The sequence below is a fragment of the Uloborus diversus genome, chromosome 1 (genome assembly GCF_026930045.1).
Source record: "Uloborus diversus isolate 005 chromosome 1, Udiv.v.3.1, whole genome shotgun sequence".
In the NCBI taxonomy this organism is placed as follows: domain Eukaryota; kingdom Metazoa; phylum Arthropoda; class Arachnida; order Araneae; family Uloboridae; genus Uloborus; species Uloborus diversus.
This window is the reverse complement of record NC_072731.1, coordinates 2,999,974-3,026,237: the sequence shown is the minus strand read 5'-3', so window position 1 is coordinate 3,026,237 and position 26,264 is coordinate 2,999,974. Positions and strand designations below refer to the sequence as shown.

Sequence of the window (26,264 nt, the reverse complement as noted above, 5' to 3'; positions counted from 1 at the left end):
TAATGATGATAAAAAGGAAAAATGCAAACAGCTATTAAGTAGGAAAAGATAAAGTGTGAATCCAGAGCTCATCAGCCGTAGAGGATTCATTAATTATGGTCAAAAGACCAAAATTTTAACTATGAACTAAAAGAGAATGTTTAAGCTCCAGTACATGCAATATAGAGTAACAATGGGCAAAAGCACCAATTGCTAAACTAAAAACAATAAACTAGAGCTCAAACCTAAAACTAAAAGCAGGGGGTTTCGCCTCGACTAATTAGGAAAACAAGTTACGATAATTAGCCATCCACGGGACAGTACCTGCCTATAACAAAATTGTCTTACCTTGAAATCCATGTAAACAAAGCCGATTCCATTGTTTAACCTGATAAAATTCCATTCCAGTTGTCAACATAACAATAAAATAAAGATAAAAACATATCCAGAGGATCAGTCCATAGACATACCGATATATATATATATATATATTGGAGTCAGCTCTCTGCTGTTTCTTCTAACTCAGTGTCCTTCTTTCTCCCCCCCCTCCTAGGGTGCTTCTTCTATCTGAACTCGACCATCAACCCTGTTCTTTATAGTGTCATGTCGAACCGCTTCCGTGCCGCTTTCAAGGAGGAAATCAGAGCCTGGAAATGCAAGTGCCAGTTGCTTTGCTACTGGAAATCCGACGCTCAAAGATCCGACTCTTTCTCATCTCCCTCACAACCGCCAGCGCCGATGGCGGAGCAGTGTGTGTTGCCTATGATAGCATTGGGAAACGAAAGAGCTCCCGAACTTAAAAGGTACCTAGTTTTCAAACGTTTGCGCGTGAACACACACAGACACACGCGTATCAAAAGCAACTTTATGTGTTTGGTTTCCTGTGTTATAGCTCAGAATATAAATGAAGTGCTCTGGGCAGAAATGTGATATGCCACAAGGAGTGACTTTTCGATCAAAATTTGTGTTTCTCATAACTAAAACTTAAATAAAAATGACAGTGGATTATGTCCTTTGGAGAGAAATAATGTATGGTTTTGGTATAGCAGAATATAGAAAGTATAATCCCTTTGAAAATTTTACAAATATTTTATAAGTTGGAAATTGACCTACTGAAAAATTCACAGCGTGTGGCATATCACATTCTTGCCCCGAGTTCTTCATATACATTCTGTATTACAGTGCATTTAATAACTTACAATGTTTGTGATTAAAATACAGCTAAGCCTATACTCAACATTAGGACTCGATCGATGTATCGGCGCTGATAGTACAAAAATTTATCCATCGGAATCGGCATCGGCGGCTAATGCTATCTTGAAGAAAACATCGCCCCACCGGGCTTGAAAAACATCTAAAGGCTGATGTTTTTCGGGGGAAACAAACTAATTTTTATTGAGCAATCACGATTGCTAATTGTTCTCACTTGACAGTTTTGAATTCCATGATTTTATTTTCTTCCCGCCTCCCTCTGCAGCACCAGCATCGACCGACCGCCTCACGATGCTGCTCCTCTAGCGAAAACCGTCTCCAGGTTGCGTATCTTACTTGCCTAAACTTACACATACACCTACACACACATACATTTACACCTACACACAAACACATACACACACGCATACATATGCAAACACATACCCACACGCATACATACACAAACACATACACACACCTATACATACACACAACTACCCACACATACACATACCTCCCTCGCACAAACACACATACACACATACACACAACCCACACAAACACATACACACACGCATACATACACAAACACATACCCACACGCATACATACACAAACACATACACACACAACTACCCACACATACACAAACACATACCCACACGCATACATACACAAACACATACACACACAACTACCCACACATACACATACCTCCCCCGCACAAACACACATACACACAACAACCCACACACATACATGCTACACATACACATACCCCCACACACAAACAAATATACTCCCTCCCCCGACACACACAAATACACACGTCTACACACACACACTCGTGATTGCGAAAAACATAATTTGAATTCAAGATGCCAAAGTTCAAATTAATTTTCTTTTTATTTATTAATTTTCCTTAGATAGCTAAAAATAAGTACAGCAGAGGGCTCGAAATAGGGCAGCAACGAGACCAACACCTGTTTTCGGCTTCAGAAATGTCCCGAGTTACGGATCTTTACCGACATTTTCACAACATAGCAGACATTTATCAAACATTCACTTTGATGAGAGTTTTTAGAATTTCATGCTCTTAAATCGAAATAACTACAGTATGTATTAGCATGTCAGTCGAACAATTTAGTACAAAAAACGAGGCTCAAATTTGGGGGCTCGTGACAACTGCTGAACTTGATAAATTTCCGAAATTTTTTCCACCCGAACAAAAATCGAAGACCTCGATAGTTTCCCGATTTTAGTTTACCTTTCTAAATTAACACTAAACAAATAAATACTCGCATATTCTGACACATAATCTAGCCGTTAGTTGAAGATTCTAACGGCAGTAAAAGCTCTAAGAATAGTGCGGAAAACAGTGAATTCATTGTTTGTATGATGATTAAAAAACAGTTAACTCTATTTAAGTGCCACAACAGTAAATACCAAAATAGTAAATTTTACTTAATCTTTTACGTTTTCTCTTATTCGGAATTTTCCCCCCCATTTTCTTTTCTTTTCTTTTTTTCTTTCTTTCTTTTTTTGCGTCAGTGTCGCCGCCCCCCCCCCCCCCAAGGCCCGGGGCGCCTAGTTTCCGACTAGAGTGACATGTCCTCTCGTCGGGCCTGCACCCATGTACATGTAAGTACCTGTAAATGTGTCAGACGCCTCTATCTAGCTATCATATTTATTTACCCATTCATTTTTAAAATATGATTTGCCATTGGTTTTTACAATGTACTGAATACAATTTTGTCTCTTAAAGAATCTTTGAAACGTATATTTCGGCCGTCCTTTCAGTGTTGCCAGATTGGGGGAAATTTCCCCATTTTGGGGAAATCTGGTGCTCTCTGGGGAAATGGGTTTTGAGGGGAATTCTTTGGGGAAAAATTTTTTCCTTGGGGAAAACCTCTTGAAAAAAAACCTCGGGAAAAAAGATATTTTTTTTTCGTATTTAAATTTGCGTCAAGAAGTAGTGGGAACATTGTATCAAACAGCGTTGGGTTAGTTTTTATGGAATTCCGCATTTCCATTATGTGGACTATTATGCTATGGAATTCGCATTAATGTTCTGCGTGAGTAACTAGTTGATATGTGAAACAAGTAAAAATAAGTGTGATGAAGAGTGTTCTTAGATAAATATATACAAAAATCATAGTTTAAATGTACATACAGAAGCAGAGTAGTAATTGCGAGTAGAAAAAAAATATTTGGTTATTTCTTATCTCTCGGTCAGGTGCTTGTATTTAAGACTAGTGGCACTCACACGGCTTGGCTTAGCCCGCAGTAGAAAATTAAAAGGTCTTTTGGTCCCCCTGTATATTTACAAATAATGCATGATGAATTTCTCGCCAATTGGCTTGCCCACGTTACGGTTCCACGTTATGATAACTTGGTAATTTACTCGTCCATCGTATGATAATTTTGCTCGGGAAAATGTTCTTAAAATTGGAATAGAAAAAGAACAAAATCAAATTTTCGAAATATTGCTTAAAGGTGCACACCCCCATGCTACAAACTAATTCTTTGCCAAATTTCATGAAAATACAGCCGAACGGTCTTGGCGCTATATGAGCGTTAGAGATCCTGACAGACAGATTCGGACAGAGAGATATCCAGACAGAGACTTTCAGCTTTATTATTAGTAAAGATAAAGAAAGATAAAGATAAAGAAGATAACGAAAATGGGAAGAAAAAAAATTGGGGAATTTTATAAGAAAATTTTGCTATTTAAGGAAAAAAAAAATTTCAAGAGACAAAAATATTAGAGGAAGTCGATTCATTTTATGAAAATATTAGTGGAAAAATAATTTTTGCATTTGGGGAATTTTGGTAGAAAACATCGCTTTTTGGGAAAAAGTTGGAAGGGAATTGGGGAAATCTGGATTTGACCATCTGGCAACACTGCGTCCTTTAGTTAGGCGTTGCCATCGGCCATTTGATACAAAAAATAATCAGCCATCGGCCATTTGAAACAAAAAATAGTCGAATATCGGCCGTGGTTGAACAATCGGCCAACAACCGGTATCGGCCAATCGGCCAATAATAGCCATCGGTCGAGCCCTACTCAACATGGCGGTTAGAAAAGTTCCAGCTGTGGATCAAGTGGCGTTCCGTGAATCAATCAAGAATGTGTACGCCGGGGAAGTCCCAGAAAAAATGCTGATAAAAAGACGTAACCATAGCAACTTTTTTTTCTTTAATTTTAGTTACAAAAATGAATTATATTCATCTTTGATTTTTAATTTCATCCCCGAGCTCAATCATTTGAAGTCGCTTGGCTTGTTTGAGATAGACCTCAGACTCCAGTTTTCTGAAGGGAAAAATTCTCGTAGCTCTGCTCATGCTCGTAAAAACTTTGAACAAACTTCATCTTATGTAGAAAATTCCAAGCTTTAAAATTAACAAAACTTTAAAATTTGCATAAAATATTTCTCCCCCATTTTATCAAATTTATATTTAAAATGAGCTTAAAACTGGAATAGAAAAAAAACAAAATCGAGTTTTCGAAAAAACGTTTCGAGGTGCAACCCCTCCCTCGTGCTGGAAAGTAATTTTGTGCCATATTTCATGACAATCGACAGAACGGGACTTGGACCTACACACGTAACAGACCGAAATGTTCTGCTTTATTCTTAGTAGAGAAGATGTTGAAAAAAAAGAAATGTTGTCAATTTTTTTAAAGTACGTTAATCTTTCCAGTCTTTAAACCTCATTTTTACGTACAAATAGCTTCATGTTTTATCAAACGCAAAAATGAATGTTGTAAAAAATGACTATTGGAGTGTATTATTAGTGAAAAATGTATATCTTTGATTTCTAAAGTAGGTATTTTTTGCAGGCATTGAATTACAATTTTACCTGCAAGTACCACCATAACCTGTGAACCCTAAAAATAAGCGTTATTGTTAAAAGAAAAGTTATGCATTGGAATGTAAAAAGAAATGAAATACAAAACACCGTTACGTAAATACACTATCACACTGTAAAAAAATTCCTAAACGTTACTTGTTATTTCCGTGGAACGTCTCGGGATTTCACGGGTTTTCACCTATTTCCTCGTAAAAACAAGTATCTTAGCAAAAAAGTTTCCGTAATCGCTACAACCTGCACGCATGCAGATTTTTCACTGTTGAAGAAAATATTTCTGGCAACCAGTTTAAAGATTGAATGAGCGTTTTTATTAAGTGCTCGATTTATTAAGTTTTTATTATAAGTGGCCGAAACTGGGTTACGGTCTGTCCAGATTAATTAAGCTCCCAGTGAGAGCACAAAGATCAATGGATAGCTTTGCAAGGCAGGAATTGCAAGCAAGAGATATGCTTGGTTCCATCTTGCATAGCTTTGGCCGTGGTCACTCTATTTTTTATGGGGCTTTCTTGGTAAATCAGGAAGGTTCTAATCAATTACACTAAACCTACTTAATATTGCTAGAAGGTTCTAGAGACAAGACTAGCTTTAAAAGAGGAGCTTCCGCAATTCTTCTAAAAGTTTAAAGGTTAATTTCAGAAAGGTTACTGACTTTTAGCGGAAAACGTTCCTGATTTTTCCAAGATATGTTACTGGCAGAATTTGGGCACATTAGCTGCCTATTATAATATATATAATTTTGGTCTTTTTATCTTAAGAAAGATATTAATGTATTGGAAAGGGTTCCAAGGTGGGCTACAGAGGTAATAAACAGACTTTCTCACTTAGACTAAGATTCCAGGCTTAGAAGGCTAAAAATGTACAGTCTTGAGCAAAGAAGAGACCAAGGGGACTTGATTCAGTTGTTCAAATTTATTAAAATGAAAGATGTTACGGGGCTGAAGTTTAGCACTGAAAACAGGACAAGGGGTCATTGTTTTAAGCTATTTAAATCTCAGGCTAACATGGATGTTAGGAAAAATTATTATTTTAGCAGGGTAGTGGAACCTTGGAACAGTTTACCGGAAGAGGTGGTAATGAGCAAGGGAGTAGATAGTTTTAAGAGGGCCATTGATCTTCACTGGGGATTGTAAATTGACTAGGACCAGTCTAGCTGGGCCCAGAGCCTGTTGCTGGTCGTCACATTTGTATTTGTATTGTAATTGTATTATTTTCCAGGCACGTTTCTGAATCGTTTTTGTACTATCAGCCTTATGATTTAATTCTTTTTTCTTCAGATTTGTTGGGATATTCAACTCTGGTCGTAGCTGTCGAGACTCCCTTGGAAAAGAGCACTCCACTTCAGACCCAAGCATTTTTTTGAGAGCTGTCATCAACTGTGTGAGCGGAGACCGTATCAAACCTTCTAGGAGCTCCTATGAATTGCGAAGGGATGGGTTCAGTGATGTTGAGTCCCGCAGCGTTCAAGATGACGTCCAGCACATTTCTGTCTTGACTGCGCAGTCAAATCACGTGTCTCAATGCAGGCAATCTTTGGATGCAGTATCTGAGGTTAAAATTGATGTTTACGTTAGTGCAGAATCGAAATTGTAATATCGCGAACCACTGGGATGGAGATAAATATATAGACTTGTTTAAAAAGATGAAAAATCGCCAAAAAGTGAAAAAAAAAAAAAAAACTTTCTTGGAGGGTCTTTGAAAAGTCTTCAAAAAAAATCATAATTTCATTCCAGAGAATTTCAATACGTTTTGTTTTTGATTGTTGTAGTCTCTTTGACCTTTCTCGTATTTTTTGTGTGAAAGCACATTCTAACTACACATATTAAAATGCATTTGTGGGAATTTAAACAGAAAAATGGAAAACTACAACATTTGGAGCATGTGATTTCACTAGTTAAAATACAATTTATTATTTATCAGAGGTGTGTTCAGAACAATCGTTTGGAATTTTCTGTGTTCTTTTTACTGACAAGACAAGTCTGCCTGTTGACTTTTTGCTCTGCTTAGAATAGCTTCAATTCATTAAGCAATGAGTGAAAATGCTAAATCAATAGCACAATACATTGAACAATGAGTGAAGATGCTAAATCAATCGCACAATATATTGAACAATGAATGAAGATGCTAAAAAAATAGCTCAAATTCATTGAACAATGAGTGAAGATGCTGTGAATTGAACCCAAAATAATGGTCATGCAGTTTTCAAGTTTGTTTGCAGCAGAATTCTTAGCTTGTTTATTTAATGCATGGCATTGAAATGATAAAAAATCAATCATTCATTGGAAGAAATTAAACAATGTTGGAAACAGAAAAGAAAAACGTTGTTGCATATAAGAATTAATTGAAGGGTCTGCAGCAATAAAAAGTTAACTCCAATTTTTGATTGTTGGGAAATCTCCTGGAGTTAACTGCAAACCCTTCAATTGCTGGGAAACTTTAAAGACTTTTTTGCCGATTTGCTGATACAATGCCAAACAAAAGCGCTCATATGCAAAATTTTAAGGGGGGGGGGCTCAAAAGTTTTCCCAGTGGAAACCGATTTCAGCACATATTAGAGATATTAAAATGTGACATTTTTACTAACTTATTCATTAACGGCTGGAAAAGAAAATGTTACACATTTTTGCAAATCTTCCAAATGTTATACCGTAGGCCCTATTAGTTATTTGGGGTATCGTATTAAGAAGAGTACTGCTTGCAAATAAGGTTGTAGAAAAACAAGAAAAATTGAGACTTACTGCCCATCTATATCATTTTTTTTTTGTTGGCTCCATCGAACTAAGAAGGTAGGCAATACCTACTAACTAGTTTGTCTCTTGAAAAAGTTAGTCAACTTAACGGGTTTAAGCTTTAGTTTCATTAAAAACTAGAAAATCACCCGCCAAATTGTGATGGATGAAAACTGCATCTACATTTAAAAGGCAGTGGTGGCCTGATCGGTAAGGCGTCGGACTTGTGACGGGAGGGTCCCTGGTTCGATCCTAGATGGGCGAAGATCCACCCTCTTTATTAACGGTGACTGTGGGAAGTTAAATATGCTCGTGGTCACAAAGTCTTCCTAGTCAAACGATGGGTGCTAAGCCAAAAGTTACTCGGCTTCTGGTTTTGTTCTAAATTATCGAACTGTCCATCGATGGTGCTGCCATCTGTCGTGGTGTCTGAACCAAATCGGACATTCACCGAAATAGGTGCTCGATTAAACGGAAGCCGTACGTCTCTGCCTTAAATCGAGAGCCTCGCTACTCCGACTCGGGATCCCGAGTGGCATAAGTAACAACAACAACAGAGGAGCAATTGTTTGTGTGGTGATATTTTGATAGTTGAAATTGTAACCTCAACTTCAGTGGATTAATCTTAACTCCAGTGGATAACGTTGATCGGTGACCAGTTTTTCGTTACTAGTCTTATTAATAAAACAGTTTAGTTACCGGCTTCAGTTCAGACATGTAAAAATAAAGCATTTTCCTGCATGGTCAAATATTGCCAAAAAACATTATCAAATTATAAATAACTTACTGGATTTTTGGTGCTTCAGCAATGGAACAATGCTGTCTCGCATGTGATGGCGAGAGTTTTATTGTTGGTGACGTCAGAGCGTCACTCGATCAGTGATTTTGGTTATTTTAAAAGGACTTAATGTTGAAAACAATATATCTCCAGCTCAGTCAGTTTCCTATGCCGGGCTGATGAGTGCTAATAAGCACGAAGCTGCAGTCTCCCGCTGGAAATGAATGAGCTGGCGGTGTATTTCATGTACGAAACATTTACTTACATATATATTTCAGAACTTGTTTGTTGCACATCAGTATCTTTCATCTATTTGTAATACATCAGTATTTCTAACGGGGATATTCAAGACGATTTCTGAATCTTTTAATGCTATCAAAATGCTTCTCAAAAGAATGAGTCATTTGAAGAGTCTCTGCCAACCCCATTTTTGAAGATTTTAACATCCTTTAGAAACTAATTACCGGCTGTTCGTGGCGGCAACCACTTTTTCTGTTTCCCATGTTAGAATAGAAGCTTTTAGTATCAAAACTAGCTCAATCTATGAATTTTTAAACCCTTTTTTTTTCATAATTTGATAAAGTCTGGCTGTTAGAAGATGGTCCTTGACCGCGCCTTATTTCAGAAGCGTCCATTTTCATGAAGGGGTGATACGCCCAATAAAATTGAAGAACAGAATGCATAAGTGTAGTATTGGTTCTAAAGCTTGAATACGTCACCTTGAAGTTTAAGGAATTAGCCAAAGTGGTAAAACATTTCAATTTCTTCATTGGTCATATTCTAAGTAAATAGATGGGTCTTGGTTTTACCTTTTTCCTCAGTGATTGGTCAAAGACCGCAAAGTCACATCTTGAGATAACAGCCCTAGACATATCTGTACCTCATAGCCGAACGAACGTAAGTTACGTAATCGCAACTTTACAGGAGAAATGAAAACATTTTTCTGCCTCATGCAAAGGGAGGGACGCGCACTCTTTTAGCCCTAATAAAAAATTTAAAAGGATTTTTTTCCCGAATAACGTTCACATGGCTCAATGTGGAACAGGCTTCAACATACAGTGCACTAATGAACGGAAAACCACAATTTTTGAACTTACGTTACTCTGGCTCTGAGGTACAGATATGATTTGTTATAATGACTGATTTAAGTCCCCTATAGTGGATCCTATCTGCTATCCAGTGCTTCGTAGCGATAGCATTGCTGCTGATGTTTACATTGCTTCAGCATGTGTTAAATTGAATCAAATGGGTGGTTGTTCGACTGTTAATTGTGCAAACAGCTCCAAAAAAGGATTTTAGCTCTTCAGATTTCCAGCAGATGCAGAAAGAAAAAAGAAATGGATAATTCATAGCTCGCGAAGTGACGAGCAGCCTGGAAACGACGCCAACTGTTTCCAAAATTTCGCCAATGTTCACCTTCGCTCTTTGACTCTCTCGTTCCCTGTTTGGCGAATGATTGCCAATAATGGTAGCTTTCCCTGTTGTACGCTTGCTCCAATATGGCAGATGCATCGGCCTCTCCAGTGATAGGGGTTCCAGTCTGATTGTCAGGAGATGGCACTCTACTAACTACCAAACGGCACGACCTTGTGGGTCACGTGTCTGGACGAAATTCTGGATTTTGGTCAATTCACGTTAGATATGAATCCAGGTACAGCCGCTTGACTGCATAGGTCCTAGTTCAACCACAATGGGCATCCAAAGTTGCATATTTAGATCCAGAAAAGCAATGGTTTCTCCTTTGAAATTAAAATTTTTTAGCCTTTTCTTTCTATTGCATTTCGTGTCACTCAACTGGATGAATTAACAATGTACAATTAATCCCCCCCCTCCTCTGCATTGTGCTAACAAGAAACGCGAAAGATGTTAGGGGAGCAAATATTGAGCTAAAGCTTCTAATTTCAAAGAATACGCTATTGCCGTTATGGAGCCAAACAAGCAAAACTAGACCCTCCTTGCACCCGAGCTAAAGCTTATGCACTCAAACTATTTTACCTGGGCTCATATCTAGTACGAAATGATCTAAATCCAGCACTGTACCCAGATTCGTGACTCTCAAGTTTTTGCTGTGTGAACCAGGCTGAGCTCCAGGATTCCAGAATTGTAATAGCGTTTTCATTGGAATTTGAAACTTTGGCAGTGCTAGTAGCATATAACATAACTCTAAAAAATGTAGTATGTCTGAAAGGTATCTACTAATTATTATAAAGTCCTTTTGTTACCATTTTTGACTTGCCATGACATTAACTGCTTGGGTTGTCTATGGTAGAGCCGCTATATAGATATGCCGACGCATCAGCTTAAGTTTAGCCATTTTGGATCGGATTTTTCATTGTTGCACTGCTTGGGTTACCACAGCAAAGTTTCGAAGCAAAGTTTGCAGAAAATAATATTTATTTTATAAACAATTCACTTGCCGCTAATAATTGCTCGCAGTGAACAATCACCAAACGCGATTACTCGCCAGAAAAGACAACCACTCAAACAGGCGCTCCGATCCAAAAAGCTGATCTTAAGCTGATGCGTCGGATCGTATATATAGGGGGCCTTAGTCTATGGTGCTCAAAGAAAATTTTGCTTAAAGCAACAGTACGCCCCCCCCCTTACTCTTAGTTAAAAATGTTAATTTCTTTTATAAAACTACTAATGGGACCCGCATGGCTTTGCCCGTAGTAGAAAATTATAAGGTCCTTTGGTTCGCCAGTATATTTACAAGTAATGGATGATGAAATTCTCGCCAATTTGCTGTGTTCATTTGCTCGCCCACATTATGGTAATTTGCTTGATAAAATGTTCTTAAAATTGGAATAGAAAAAGAACGAACTCGGATTTTCGAAGAATCGTTTCGAGGTGCTCACCCCTATGTTCCGAACTCATTTTGTGCCAAATTTCATGAAAATCGGTCGAACTGTCGGGGCGCTAAGCACATAAGAGACAGAGATCCAGACACAGAGACTTTCAGCTTTTATTTTTTAGTAAAGATGAGGACGTTTTTAGTTTAATTACTACTATTGTAAAGAAATATTTGATATAAAAATAGTTAGTCAGCGCAACTAATGCACTAATTATGGAAAATTATGGTGCTCACCCCTATGCTACGAACTCATTTTTTGCCAATTTTCATGAAAATCGGCCGAACTGTCTATGCGCCATGCGCGTAACAGACAGAGATCCAGACACACAGATTTTCAGCTTTATTGTTCGTAAAGATGAGGGCGTTTTTAGTGGAATTACTACTGTTGTAAAGAAATATTTGATATAAAAGTAGTTAGTCAGCGCAACTAATGCATTAATTATTGAAAATTATAAGCCTGTGACATTTACTACATTTAATCTTCTTGCTGCTCTTCGTATTGCGCAAACAGAAAAACTCATCTGGTTAATTCCATGAAACATATCCCACTGGGACACTTCAAAGAACTTCGAAAAAGCTTCATAAGCACTTCGAAAATGTCAGAACTTTTTATCGGACGTCTTTTGTTTCATAAGCTCTCGTTCTTTTTCGATTAAATTTGTTCTTGCAGCCCCAAAGAATGTCAATACAATTTTTCATTAGCTATTTTGGACTTTTTAGTGCTGTTTTTCATGTGGTGTATTGTCATGGAGTAAACATTGATACGTACGTAATTTTATAAACTTTTATAATGAAAACGCCCTCTCAAGAATATTGCCTCACGTTTAAAAAACTAATAGTATTGTTACAAATTCTGTAGATAGTAATTATTTTTTTGATTAATTTGTCTAAATTTGGCGTTTATTAAATTATTTTTCATCTAAAATTATTGTAGTAACGTAACCTGTAAATAGTTTCTTGTAATGAATATACAGCCCCCGTACATTCGGCTGAAGTATACGGACCCCTCATTTCTGAATGATAAAATTTGTGAATGAAAGAAATGAAATAACGGTCTACGATTTTCGGGAATCTTTTGTTTTTCTTATTTGAAAGTAAATACGTGTGTAACCGTTGAGTTTACGGTGTTGAGTGATATTTGCTTAATTGCTGATGATTGATTTAGCATTTGTTAACTGTCTTTCCTGTATATAATGTAAATAAATTTCCTGTGTTTTTCTCAAGAACTGTGTCGTCCTTTCAAGAAAGTTGGAAGTTGCACCGGATCCGTTATAGTATGAAATTTCAAGTAGCAATACGGAGAAAAAGCTGATACTTGAGAGTGAATAAAATAATAGTTTAAAAAACTAAAAAAACACGCTTTCGTAGCGAAATGAACGAAAAAGTGAAAAATAATCTTTGGATGATAGTAATTGACCAATTACTTAATTTTAATGCAATACAAAAAAGCGTGGGGTGCTGTCTATTTACCTATTTACATTTTTGCTTGGACAACAAATGGAAGAAATTCAAGACAACTGATAAGAAGCTCCCCCCCCCACGCTTTTTTGTATTACATTAAAATTAAGTGATTGGTCAACTACTATCATCCAAAGATTATTTTTCACTTTTTCGTTCGTTTTGCTATGAAAGCGTGTTTTTTTAGTTTTTAAACTATTATTTTATTTTTCTGTTTTTTAGTCTTATGTTGGAGAATTATCAGGTAAAGATTTTTTTTTCTTTTTTTTGTGCGGCATATGAAAATTTGAATCAGATTGGTACTTAATTGACGAAATTATTTATAAAAGGAGTGCGAGGTATTATCTTAAAGTTAAGACAAGGGCACCCCAATGGGGAGCTACTGTGTGTCATCGATGTATGTTTGCAGAAATCATATTTATATTTCTTTTAAAATTTGAGATGCATTTGAATAAAAGTTTTGTTCAACAATGGTCGAACCAGCAATGAATTTCCAATTGAAGGCTCACCTAACTTTTGGCATGAAATTAGTTAAAAACAATTATATTTCATGTTCTAATTATCTTGGAACATTGGAACAAATTTTGTCTGATGCAGAAAAATTAAAGGTTTTTGTAGATGTTTTTAAATAATTTTTGCGAGCATTTTTTAATATATTTTTTAAAATTTTTCCTTTTTCACATTGTTGGATTTATGCCAAAATAATGTTACAAATCCTGTATATAGTAATTATTGTAGTAACGTAACCTGTAAATAGTTTCCCGTAATGAATATACAACCCCTATACATATGGCTAAAGTATACAAACCCCCTATTTCTTTTTTGTTCATTGATAAAATTTGATAACGGTGTACTATTTTCCAGAAGCGTTTGGAATATTTGAGAGATTTCTTCCGATGTTTATAAAGGCGTCCCGCGTGATAAAAAGTTCAGTTTCGATTGAGAATTTGTGCTGTGAGTGTATTAGCTCTGTTTATTGCTAGGCATTTCGCTGTGTTGTTTTTCGTATTTGGAAGTAAATACGTGTGTAACCGTTGAGTTTACGGTTTGTGTGATATTTGCTTAATTGCTGATGATTAATTTAGCAGTTGTTGACGATCTTTCCTGTACATAGTGTAAATAAATTCTCTGTGTTTTTAATCAAGAACTGTGTCGTCCTTTCAAGAAAGTTGGAAGTCTCACCGAATCCGTTACAATATTCATTAAAATTGGAGGAAACTAACAATTAAAAGGGTTAATTAATTAATTTGATTATAGAATATTGCATTGTCATCGGGTCTGAGGTCGCGTGCCAAATCTCAAAAGAATCCGATCGCAGGAAGTGGACGAAATTTGAGCTGCAAGATTCCGTTACAAGATACATACATACATGCATACATACATACATACAGGTGAAGTTAATAAAAGCGTGTTAAAAATGTGAGATGTTGTGTAGGTTAATCGAGCTTTAGCTAGGACTCGGTTTGTAGCGGGAATTAGGCCAGTAATAATTGTTTTCCAGAATTGTTAAAAAATACAATTTACCTAGTACTTTTCCAGCTTGATCCAAATTTTGATCGTTCAAAATCAGTAATTGCGTTTGAAAAGTATGTCAACACTAAAAAACTAAAATGATTCATATTTTTAAACATGGTATAAAATGTACTTCCATTTCGAAGTAGTGTCAGTCACACTTGTGCATTAGAGCATATTCATGAGTTAAAATGAATCATTTTCAATCTTACGAGTGTAAAATAGTTATTGAGCTACCGAAATCTTTATCTTTACTAATAATAAAGTGGAAAGTCTCTCTATATGGATGTCTGTGACGCACATAGCGCCTAGACCGTTCGGCCGATTTTCATGAAATTTTGCACAAAGTTAGTTTGTTGCATTTGGGTGTGCACCTCGAAGCGATTTTCTAATATTCGAAATTGTTCTTTTTCTATTTCAATTTTAAGAACATTTTCCGGAGCAAAATTATCATAAGGCGGACGAGTCAATTACGAAATTATCATGAGGTGGAATGGGAGAGCGAATGAACATAACCAATTGGCGAGAAATTCGTCATCCATTATTTGTAAATATACAGGCGAATCGATGGACCTTTTAATTTTCAACTACGGGTCAAAGCCGTGCGGGTACCACTAGTGCACACAATCAGTCTTTAATCTGTTGTACTGCCGTAGATTTCTTTTTAAATGCAGTATTAAGTTCTACTTGTGGTGGAGTTCATTCACGGAATCAGCAATCTAAACGTTATTTTGAAACTAGCAAACTGTAAAACAAACTTGAACTTTAAAAAAAAAAATTTAAAAAGAATACAATATACTTTACATAAATATTATAATTTTAGCTCCATTAAATCGTTTGATATGATGATCACGAAATTTTAAATTTATATAGTGTAACTCAGAAAGAAAGTAAGATATCATATACAAAATTAGGACATTCAAAAACATTTTTAAAAGCACGCATGAAATCGAGCCATTAACAAAATAGTTAGTCATAAAACCATGTGATATTTTGTATTTTTCTGCGTTAAAGGATCAGTGAAAGAACCATAATAATCGAGTTGTATTTTTACTTCTTTTGACAAAAATGGAAGTATTGTATTCGCAAAAAGTTTTCCCTCAAAAATCGGCTTAATTTCCATTTTTCTCACCCCCGAATGAATGTTTAGTTTTTTTTTCGACCCGACCACAAGTGGATATATGCCTAGGAACCTACAGATACCCGAAATATCCATTTAGATAGCCCCCGAGTTAATTACCACGAATTTTCTCGTGACGTCCGTATGTACGTATGTGTGTATGTATCTCGCATAACTCAAAAACGGTATGTAATAGAAAGCTGAAATTTGGTACGTAGACTCCTAGTGGGGTCTAGTTGTGCACCTTCCCTTTTGGTTGCATTCGGATGTTCCTAAGGGGGTCTTTTGTCCCTTTTTGTGGGGAAATCATTGTTAATGTCGATGTAAACTCAAGTAGTGATATAATTTGTCAGACATTTGGTGATATATCACCAGTCGTTTGGTCGCCAAGTTTTGTCGCCAACTTGGCGACGATTTTGGCAATTTTTTTAAAAATCTGGTTTTAATTTGGCCACTGTTGGTGATATTTAGAGAGTAAACTGTTGAATCAAATTAAAATTACCAATTATTGGAAAATGACATTAAATTGGAGTAAAAGGAAGTCATGTGAGGCACACATCAGCTCGTTTTCTATATAAACTCAGACCGCTACTTGAATTCTGCTATGAACGATTTCTAACCAATACAAAAACTGGAAATTTTCATAGCCCTTTATTGCTGGCGTGCTGTCACTCACCCTACTTACTACAAAATCGTTGCTTCTATTTCCGCTTCTTTTGGGAAGAATTGCCAAATCCTGGTGGCAGAACTGTGCACGAACACTGACGTTATCATTGTAAATGCTAATATATATGATTTTGAAATTTCACATATCTGTTTAAAAGATGTTTGTGATATGGTTAAATGTTTCATTGTTTATTGTTAAGTGTTAAGGTCATTGTTTATTGTTAAGATGTTTAAGTCTATCGAGCTTAATGTGCAAATGAAACTATCATTTTATTTGTACCCACTCGAATCGTAGTTCGAATTTTTAAGCTGCAGCAGCGATAATGCGAATTGTAGACTCTCGATTATCCGCGAGCGGTTTATCCGCGGGGCGGATTATCCGCGAATCAATCAACAATCACGAGCATGTATTTTCGCAGTAAAAAGCGAATACCAGTGGCTGTTTTTTTTTTTTTTTGACAAATTGTAAATTTACACTCAGTTGTTTTTGCTTGATAGATTGATTTAATTTTATTATTATTATTATTATTATTATTATTTTTTTTTTTTTTTGTGCGTTCTTCATCGTACATACACTTGTTTGTTATTGATGTTAAGTTCGGTTGTGCAAAAATACAAAACATTTGTACTGTACTCTATGTATATTTTCACTGTTTTCAGAAAGTGTTATGCATCAATACAGTTAAGAATTTGAGATAGGAAAACTTTTACCTGATTTGTCCCCCATTTTAGTCTTTTTGCGGTTATCCGCGATTTTTATTATCCGCGGCACTTGTGCCATCCAATTCCGCGGATAATCGGGAGTTTATTAGCTCATTTCTTTTAATTTGCATTCCTAATACAGTACAGTTTCTGGTTTATCAAGGATACGCGCGCAACACGTTTTTGTCCTCGGGATTTTTTCACTCTGCCTGAATGCGGCCGAGTTTTCTGGATTTGGCCGGGTTATCGAGAGCCAAGTTTTCAGAATTCACTGTAGTTTTCAGCAATTTATTAAGGATGCTTGACTGAATTATTTCTTGAACAGTGATTCTTAATAATATTGTCCTGGAACTTTACGCAGTTGGAGATTTTTATAATTGTATATATGATGTGCACTTATTATAACTCTACAGTAAATTGTTAAACTAATGCTGTTTTTACACATATTACTTTTCGTCAAAAACGCTGTCGCAGACTCCCCTTCCCTTGCATTGGTTTTTCATACTCCCTCTATCTGAAATTAGTTTCTACATTTGAATACTTTGGTAATTGAAACTCAATGATTTTTCAATTTTATTGGAATTTTTTTCAAAAAACTTCTCGGTGCTATGCTATTTGTCAACAGTTTTGACTTACCCAGCACTCCCTTCATAACTCCTTTAATCAGTAGGGTCTGGTGGGGTAAAGTGGTCATAAAATCGTAGGTTTTCAACTTAGGTGGATAATAAAAACAATAAATTCTTTAAACACTTCAACTTTTTTTGTTGTTATTTTACATTGCATTATTAAAGAACACGGTACATTGCATTTCAGAAAAAAAATATTGAATTTAAGTAGTTTTATAACACTTTCATTTCCCTTTGTATTTATGACCACTTTACCCCATGGGATGGGGGAAAGTTGTCATAGCATGGGGTAAAGTGGTCATAGTTTAAAAAAACTGCAAAACCGTTACAAATAACCCTAATTTTTGTATATTTCGGTTATTTTTATAGTTACAAGTATATGTACGAGTATATACGGGTATACACGAGTCTACTATACGTGTCGTGTAGACATGAGTAAACATGTTCGTATATGAATAGATACATGTATACATCAGATGCATGCACATGCCTACTCAAGTATATACGTGTATACACGAGTGTATACACGTATATACTCACGCATGTATACGTGATTACCTATAGGAGTGTATACGTGTCTACACGAGTATATACGTATCACGTGTATATGCTAGTAAAGTGTAGAAAACAACGTCATATGCGTGTTTTGCGCTTGTATCTCGAGTATATGCGTGTATACCTGAGTATATACGTGTACAGTCGACGTATATACGCATATATAAGTGTACATACATAATTATACGAGTATACACGAGTTAATTCGTGGATATATCCAGTGCATGTTTGTACGTGTCTACTCACGTAAATATATATGAAAGCACGAGTATTTATTCGTATGTTTACGTGTATACAACAGTACATGTATCCACGTATATCAACGAGTATATCCGCTAATATAAATGTATGCTTACAGAATGAATCCAAAATTTTTTGCAAAATCTAAGTGGTGTGAAAGGGGAGGATAAGAAGCAAAGAATCATAAGGAACTTATGGTCGCTGATGCGCTACATGCACAAAAGGTCAGAAACTGACGTTAGCAAAACAGGTCATAAATTTGTTACACAAAGATGATTTTACCCGACATTTTAGTATTAAGACACATTTAGAGCAGTTGTTAAAAGTTACGGCCTGTAGTAGTTCTAATACACGCATCGCAACGAACGTGCAGCGACTGATGAACGTTTTTCAAAAGTCTCGTAATTGCAACAGAGTGATTGCGATGCATGTATTACAGCTGCCGGCCGCAAATTTCATCAATAACTTAAAAATTTTCTTTAAACTTAAAATGTTGTATAAAATTGTCTTTGTGTAATAAATTTGTGACATGTTTTGCATCCATCAGTTTCAGGCTTTGCGTGCATGTAGCGCGTCAGCCTTGAGTTTGATTCTGGATGTTTCTTATGATTCTTGCTTTTTATCCTCCCATCTAACACCTTTTAACAATTTGACCAAGAGTTTAGACTCACCCTGTATACATGTATATCATATGCTTGTATGCAAGTGTCTACTCGAGTACGTACGCGTATATACGTGTCTCCCTGAGTATATAATTGTTTGTATATATACGAGCATATAAGCGGGAATATGCGTGTATAGTCGAATGTATATCTGTATAGATAAAAAATACTTGCAGGTACCCAAATACGTGTTTATTGGTGCATTTATGTGAATACGTATACATACGTGCCTACACGTGTATATGCGTATACAATATGCATATACTCGTATATTTAACCCTGTTTATTGTAAAAACAATACATATTAAGTGAAATTAATATTTAATTTATATCTGCCTTATACTTAAAGATTTAGTGACTTTAGAAGAACAATATTCGCTAAGCCTAATATTATGACCACTTTACCCCATCTTACTTAAATTGTTCTAACAAATTATTCAAAATAGATTCAGCTAACTGCTAATGAGTAAGAGTTCTTGAGACATGTAGGAAGCTTCCTATGCAGTCAATCTGTTCATAATTCTAACAAACAAAATTTCCCAAGGAAGTTAAAAAAGGTGTTTAGATTTTAAGAATTTTCATACTTACACAAAATATTTTTTTTACCAAATAAAATTTTGCCAGTTGTAAAATTTTGTATTCAAAATATAGTTTATAAATGCACTACCCTAAAATAAAGTTTTCATATTTATTCGAACATTAATTTCCAAGCTATAGCCATTTATTTAAATTATGACCACTTTCCCCCACCAGACCCTACTGTATTAATTTGTAAAATTTGGGTTTCGCACACAGTTGAGTCACATCCCATATGGTAGGGACTCTTTCACCTGTTTTTCCATTGAACCATCTTCCAGCTGATGAATCATGATTTACTGATCTGGGCGTCTTAATAAGTCAGGATTTAAAGTTTAGCCAACAGTGCAGCATAGCTAGTAACAAAGCCAATAAGATGCTTGGTGCCAGTGTCTTTGCGAATTGCAAACATTTTTGTTGCAATCACTTATAGTGCGTTCAGGGAGATGCGATAGCGGAAGTAAACGATGAAGGTTATGTTTGGGGCCAACATTTGCCACTTTCATGAATTACTCATTGATTTGATGATTCTATTCACGAACATTTCGGTTATTTAATTGGCTTCGATTTCAGTGATCCCAGCGCCAAACAGACAACGGTATTGCCAAGGGCTTTGTTTACTTCTTGCTGAATGAGACTGGCTGCCACGTGTTCTGTCATTAAAAAAAAATGTAAAGAATTAATTTTTATTTTGACATCTTGAATTCAAATTATGTTTTTCGCAATCACGAGTGTGCGTATGTAGGCGTGTGTGTTTGTGTGTGGGGGGTATGTGTGTTTGTGTGTAAGGGTATGTGTGTTTGTGTGTAAGGGTATGTGTGTTTGTGTGTAAGGGTATGTGTGTTTGTATGTAGGGGTATGTGTATGTGCTATCATAAGTGTGTGGGAAGTTGTGTGTATGAATGTGTGTGTGGGGGCATGTGCATGTGTGTGTAGGCATATGTGTTTGTGTTTGTGTGCTGGCATGAATGTGTGTGTATGTTGTGGTGTGTGTGTATGTGTAGGTGTCTGTGGGGGGTATGTGTATGTGTGTGTAGGCATATGTGTTTGTGTTTGTGTGCAGGCATGAATGTGTGTATGTTTGTGTGTTTGTATGTTGTGGTGTGTGTGTATGTGTAGGTGTCTGTATGTATGCGTGTGTGTATGTGTATGTGTGTGTGTGTTTGTGTGTGTGTTTGTGTGTGTAGTTGTGTATGTATGCGTACTACATACACAATGTACGCGCATACATACACAACACACATACTGTGTAGTTGTGTATGTATGCGCGTGTGTGTAGGATATGGATGCAACTTGGAGACGGCTTTCGCTATAGGATCAGCATCGTGAAGAGCCGGTCGACGGTGATGGTGCGGAGGGAGGCGGTGGGAAAATAAAATCAAAGGACATCAAAACAGTCAAATAAAAGCAATAAGCAATCGTAATTGCTCAAAAAAAAATGTCCAGGAAACTAGGGGAAGATGGAACTGGTCTTCCGATACCAGTGTAACGCCATAGCAGCTGTGTATTATACCAACAAAAAGTACAGGAATTCATCTCTAGTGATTACCTCGATCAGGGTGGAAACACCATTAGACTTACCATTGGCTCAACTCGTTTTGACAATTTTCCTATTTATATGCGTACATTACCATTTTCCTATTTATATTATGTATATGTACATACATAGTATCATGTCACCTGTGAACACAAGTGAATTTATTGAATAGTATTTTGTATGATGTTCTATGCATTGCTGTTCAATGTTCCAATACTGTATTTAATATTATAAGAGCAAAAACAATGTAAGAAATTGTAAAAACCAAATGAATTTATATTTGGTATTTTCAAACAGTGTCACCCGGGGTGGTAGTGTCCTCCCCCTCTGCCAAAAAACTAAATAAATAAATATAAAGTTTGATTTTTTTCGACATCATGAAGTTTGAACAATTTCCAGAACAGCTCTTTTTTATTTTTATGGGGTAACGAAATTTTAAATTAAAATACAAGTATAATTACGAATGCTTTCTAAGTAAAGTTTGCCCTAGACGCGTATGTAATCACTCCATTCTTAAAATTTTGTATTCTTTTTTGCTGAAATTTGGCAGAGTAAATATCATTTAAAACATTTTTTTTCTGGGGAAAGGGAAAGAGAGTTTAGAATTAATAACAAAAGAATTTATTTTTGAATGAAAGTACATATATTTTTTAAACTCTTAATTTCCCTTCTACTGTCACTCCCATATGGGTGTCTTACGGGGTCCCAGGGCCGCTGAGAGCCAGTGTGGTCGCTGCCCCCCCCCTCCTCTAATAAAACTAATGAAATTCATACTATTCCGAGCCGGGCACTTTCAGCGACCAGGCCCTTAGTTTCTGACTAAGCTAACATGGCCTCTCGTCAGCCCTGCACCCAACCCGTTTATAGAGAGTACTGCATAATAACACTAACACGTAATAAAAGGTTTTCACCAATAGTAACTAATGATGATTAATTTAGAAAGTTCTATCGCATAGAGTAGGACTACGGATCTAAGCAAATTTGGAATTAATAGAAATAGTTTCGATTATTTAATGTTTTAACCCAGTGGTAATTCAATGTTGGTTCTGACGCTAAGAAATTTTTAAGTCTGGTAGATGAGAACCGATGATTTAATGCAACATTTCAAACTTGTTTTCAAATTCTGATAATGCCGTAACAACGTTTCATTAAAAACGCAGTATTCCATATAACAGTTAGTTGTAATGCAAAAATATGCCGACGATTCTGAACTACAATTTGTATGATGAGCTAGCTTCCTATCTAGGTACAGGCACACGAGCCTAATGAAATTTTTATAAGTTGTACCTTTAAGGAAAAGTTTGGAGAGGAAGAGTAAATGTCTAGGAGATTAGCTTTAAAGAAAAAATGCAAAAAAGTGAAATAGGGTTGGTTGCTGTAAGTGGGACCTTTTTTTTAGAACAGTTCGTTTTCGAAACCTTATACAAAAGTTTGGAAGAGGTCGTGGTAGCCTGATCGGTAAGGCATTGGACTCGGGACCGGAGGGCCTCGGGTTCGATCCTCGCTGGTCGAAGACCCACCGTCGTCATTAATGGGGACTGGGCGACGTTAAATATGCTCGTGGTCTCAATGTCCTCCAAGTGAAACGATACCTCTGGGGGTGCTAGTACTACGTAGCTATTAGCTCCTGGACTAGTTCAAAATTCTCACTAACTGTTCGATCCGGTGATGGTGCTGCCATCTATCGGTACATAAAATAATGGAGGCAAGGCACTTAGTATGCAGTCCTCGACATAAATACAGTTGAAGTCAGTTGTGACTCTAGAATAGAATAGAATAGAAAAGTTTGGAAACAAAAAAATAAAATAAAAATAAAAATAAACTTCCTATTCCTATTCAGAGTCACAACTGACCACAACTGTATTTATGTCGAGGACTGCATACTAAGTGCCTTGCCTCCATTATTTTATATACCGATAGATGGCAGCACCATCACCGGATCGAACAGTTAATGAGAATTTAGAACTAGTCTAGGAGAATTTAGAACTACCTGGTGCTAGCACCCCCAGAGGTATCGTTTCACTTGGAGGACATTGAGACCACGAGCATATTTAACGTCGCCCAGTCCCCTTTAATGACGACGGTGGGTCTTCGACCATCGAGGTTCGAACCCAGGACCCTCCAGTCCCGAATCCGACACTCTCCGATCGGGTTACCACGGTCCCAAAATAAACTTATTGTCTTGTTTTAATTTGGACATTATTAATGAACAAAAGTTCATCATTATTTTCTAAAACAATGCTTTAAATATTCTTAACGGTTTTTTTTTTTAAATAAGATGGGTGTCCGACTTACCCCTTAATAAGGGTTAAGTGGGCCACCCCCTCTTGTTTAAATTTAAATCAAGCACATATAAAAAAGGGACAAGGAGGTTTTGCTTGATAAAGTATGTAAATTTTCAGTATGACTTTTTTTTTCTAAACGCATCTATTTACGAGATATTTACTGTCTTTTTAATCTGTATGACCGAAAAATTTCAAACAAAACACAAAACAGTCACATCTGTAATACTTATTGAAAGCCTATAGGTACATATTTTACTTTTAACATATGAAGGTGTGTTGAATAAACGTAATACAGTTGATTAAGATCAATTTTGGTAAGACTATAAGCTGAAAGAGAAATTGGAAACGCTAATGGGTTCGTCTCTCGAAATTGCGCATACTGGACTTCAACCTCAATAATAACACTGGCCTCAAAAAGTCAAGGTACAACATGTTTTTCGAAGCTCACCGTAAAAAAGGGCAGTAACAATAAAATGCATCGTTTGCATGAATGATAATAACATTATCATTTTAATTAATTAAAATTTTTAATCATTTAAACCATTTATGAAAAAAATAGGTTGCTACCTTTTTAATTATAGAAAAGAACATATTTTTACGAGTGAGAAAAAAGTATGCAAATATCAAGCTTTGATACTTTTGTGTTTAAGTTGTGTTGATCTTCAACTGTTGTTGGCAGTTTCGTTGACAATAGTCAATAGAGTTTAGAAAATGTCTCAGAGACGTCGTTTACCCGATTCGTTAAGGTGGAGGGCTGTTAAATGGATAGAAAAAGAATTGTCGCAGGTTGATGCTGCAAGACTTCTCAATCTGTCTCGTAGTTTTGCTCAGCGTCTTTAGGATCGATACCAATCCGAAGATTCAGTGTCCAGAGACCTGTTCCAGGCCGACCACGAGCTACAACACCTGCAGAAGACTGTTTTCTAGTTCTTGCGGCCCGAAGGAGGAGAACCACCACACTCGACGTTAAATCCCGGTTATCACAAATTTGCCATTTCAACTGCGCTTGCGCGCGGACTTCGCTGATTTCAAAAATCGTGCTAAAATTAATTACAAACATTTTAAATTTGTTAATGAATATGAAATAGCAACAGATAAAAAATAGAAATCACAAAGCTTTCTCTGGTTTAGTTTTTAGGAATCGGTAAAGATTGAGTTTTGCGTCTTAATTATTAATGGATTCGGAGTCTGATTTTTCTATCAAACAAAGGCCCTTTTCAGGGCCAAATTTTTAACCTCAGAAGAGCGTACTAGAATTGCAGCATCACTTCTAATACAAAACCAAACGCTCAACTAAATAAAAATGTATAATACTAAGCTGTTTACGCCTGACCTAAAGTATTCGCGAAAGACAGATATCTGTACTCATATTCCAATCATTTTTGAAGTACACAATGTGTTTTACGTTTATGTTAAATAAATATTTCCTAACCAATACATATTGAAGTGTCATTTTTCTCTTTACATTATAAAGATTATCAGTTAGTCATATCCGTAGTTTCATATAATCTATCACGAAATCGCTGTGAAAATATTCTAATCGCATTCATTAATTTGTTGGGACTCTAGCTCATCCTAAACAAGCAACACGAAATCTTAAAACAGAAAGCCCAAAAAGCTAAGTCCGCGCGCAAGCGCAGTTGAAATGGCAAATTTGTGATAACCGGGATTTAACGTCTAGTGAACCATTACTTTACTACAGCTCGTTGCAGATCCCATTGTAGCATCAGGAAGAAGAATCTCTGCTACTATGGTGCGAAATCGTCTTCACAATGCAGTTCTCTATGTAAGACGATCAGTTGTGTTTGTTCTTTTCAACTGATCACAGTGAGGGATCAGGGTTGAGGGATGCACTTATGCTGGGCAATAGAACATGTTTACTCGACCCAGCAGCAATAGTCTTCTGTGCTGTTCACAAACGAGTCCAGATTTACATTGGAGAGTGCTTCAGGGCGTCTACTGATCTGGAGGGAACAGCAGCAATAGTCTTCTGTGCTGTTCACAAACGAGTCCAGATTTACATTGGAGAGTGCTTCAGGGCGTCTACTGATCTGGAGGGAACGGCGCACTAGATACCATCAATACAACACTGTTGAAAGACCACAGTTATAAAGGTGGTGAAATCATGGTTTGGGCTGGGATCTTGCTCGTTGGTCACTAAATGTGTTCCATGGGGGAACTCTGACTGGTCTGAGATATTGGGATGAGATCCTTAATCCATATGTCTGCCCATACGCTAGTGCTATTTATAACGACTTCATTCTGATGGATTTTAATGCACGACCTTACCAAGCTCGGATTGTTGAGTATCTTGAGGATCACGTTTTGGGACGAATGGAATGTCCAGTTCGATCTCTGGACCTGAATCTGATAGAATATCTTTGGGACTATCTTAAAAGACAGGTTAATGCTTTAAATCCTCCTCCAAGGTCGTTACATGAGCTGGAAGAAGGCTTACTCTGTGTCTTTTCAAAAATCAGACATTTAAAGAAATTAAATAAAAAATAACTGTTGGAAAAATAAAAGTTTTTTCAGACTAATGTTTTATTTAAAACATTTTATCAATTTCAGAGACTAAAAAAAATGTTCTTTTGACTGAAGGAAACGCTCCTATTTCGCCTTTTTTAAGTGGTTTGTAAAACTGTAAGAGGGATGACTTTTATTTTATTGGTCACTTTCTTCCATTTCAGTTTATTAATTTTGACAGATTCAGATAACAAGAGCTCAGTCGGGGCGGATAGAGTCTTTGAGGTAAAGAGCATTTCCTATACCATGCAACGCTTCACCCTTATTGCATTCAAAAATGTGAAACCATTGGCATCACATTATGTAATTCGATCAATCAGTATTTTCTTTGCAATAATGTGTGTAAAGAATATCGAAGGTTTAATTGAAAATGTTTTCCCTCCCATTTTTCCTTG

General features: G+C 36.4%; 1 protein-coding gene across 1 annotated transcript in view; it reads left to right on the top strand.

Annotated features, from left to right (window-relative positions):
• Positions 1 to 26,264, top strand: part of LOC129234276 (neuromedin-U receptor 2-like) — a 213,614-nt gene that overhangs the window by 145,780 nt on the left and 41,570 nt on the right. The window contains exon 6 of the mRNA XM_054868272.1: positions 533 to 782. Within this exon, the coding sequence (XP_054724247.1) occupies positions 533 to 782 (250 nt within the window). The remainder of the gene's footprint in view (positions 1 to 532; positions 783 to 26,264) is intronic.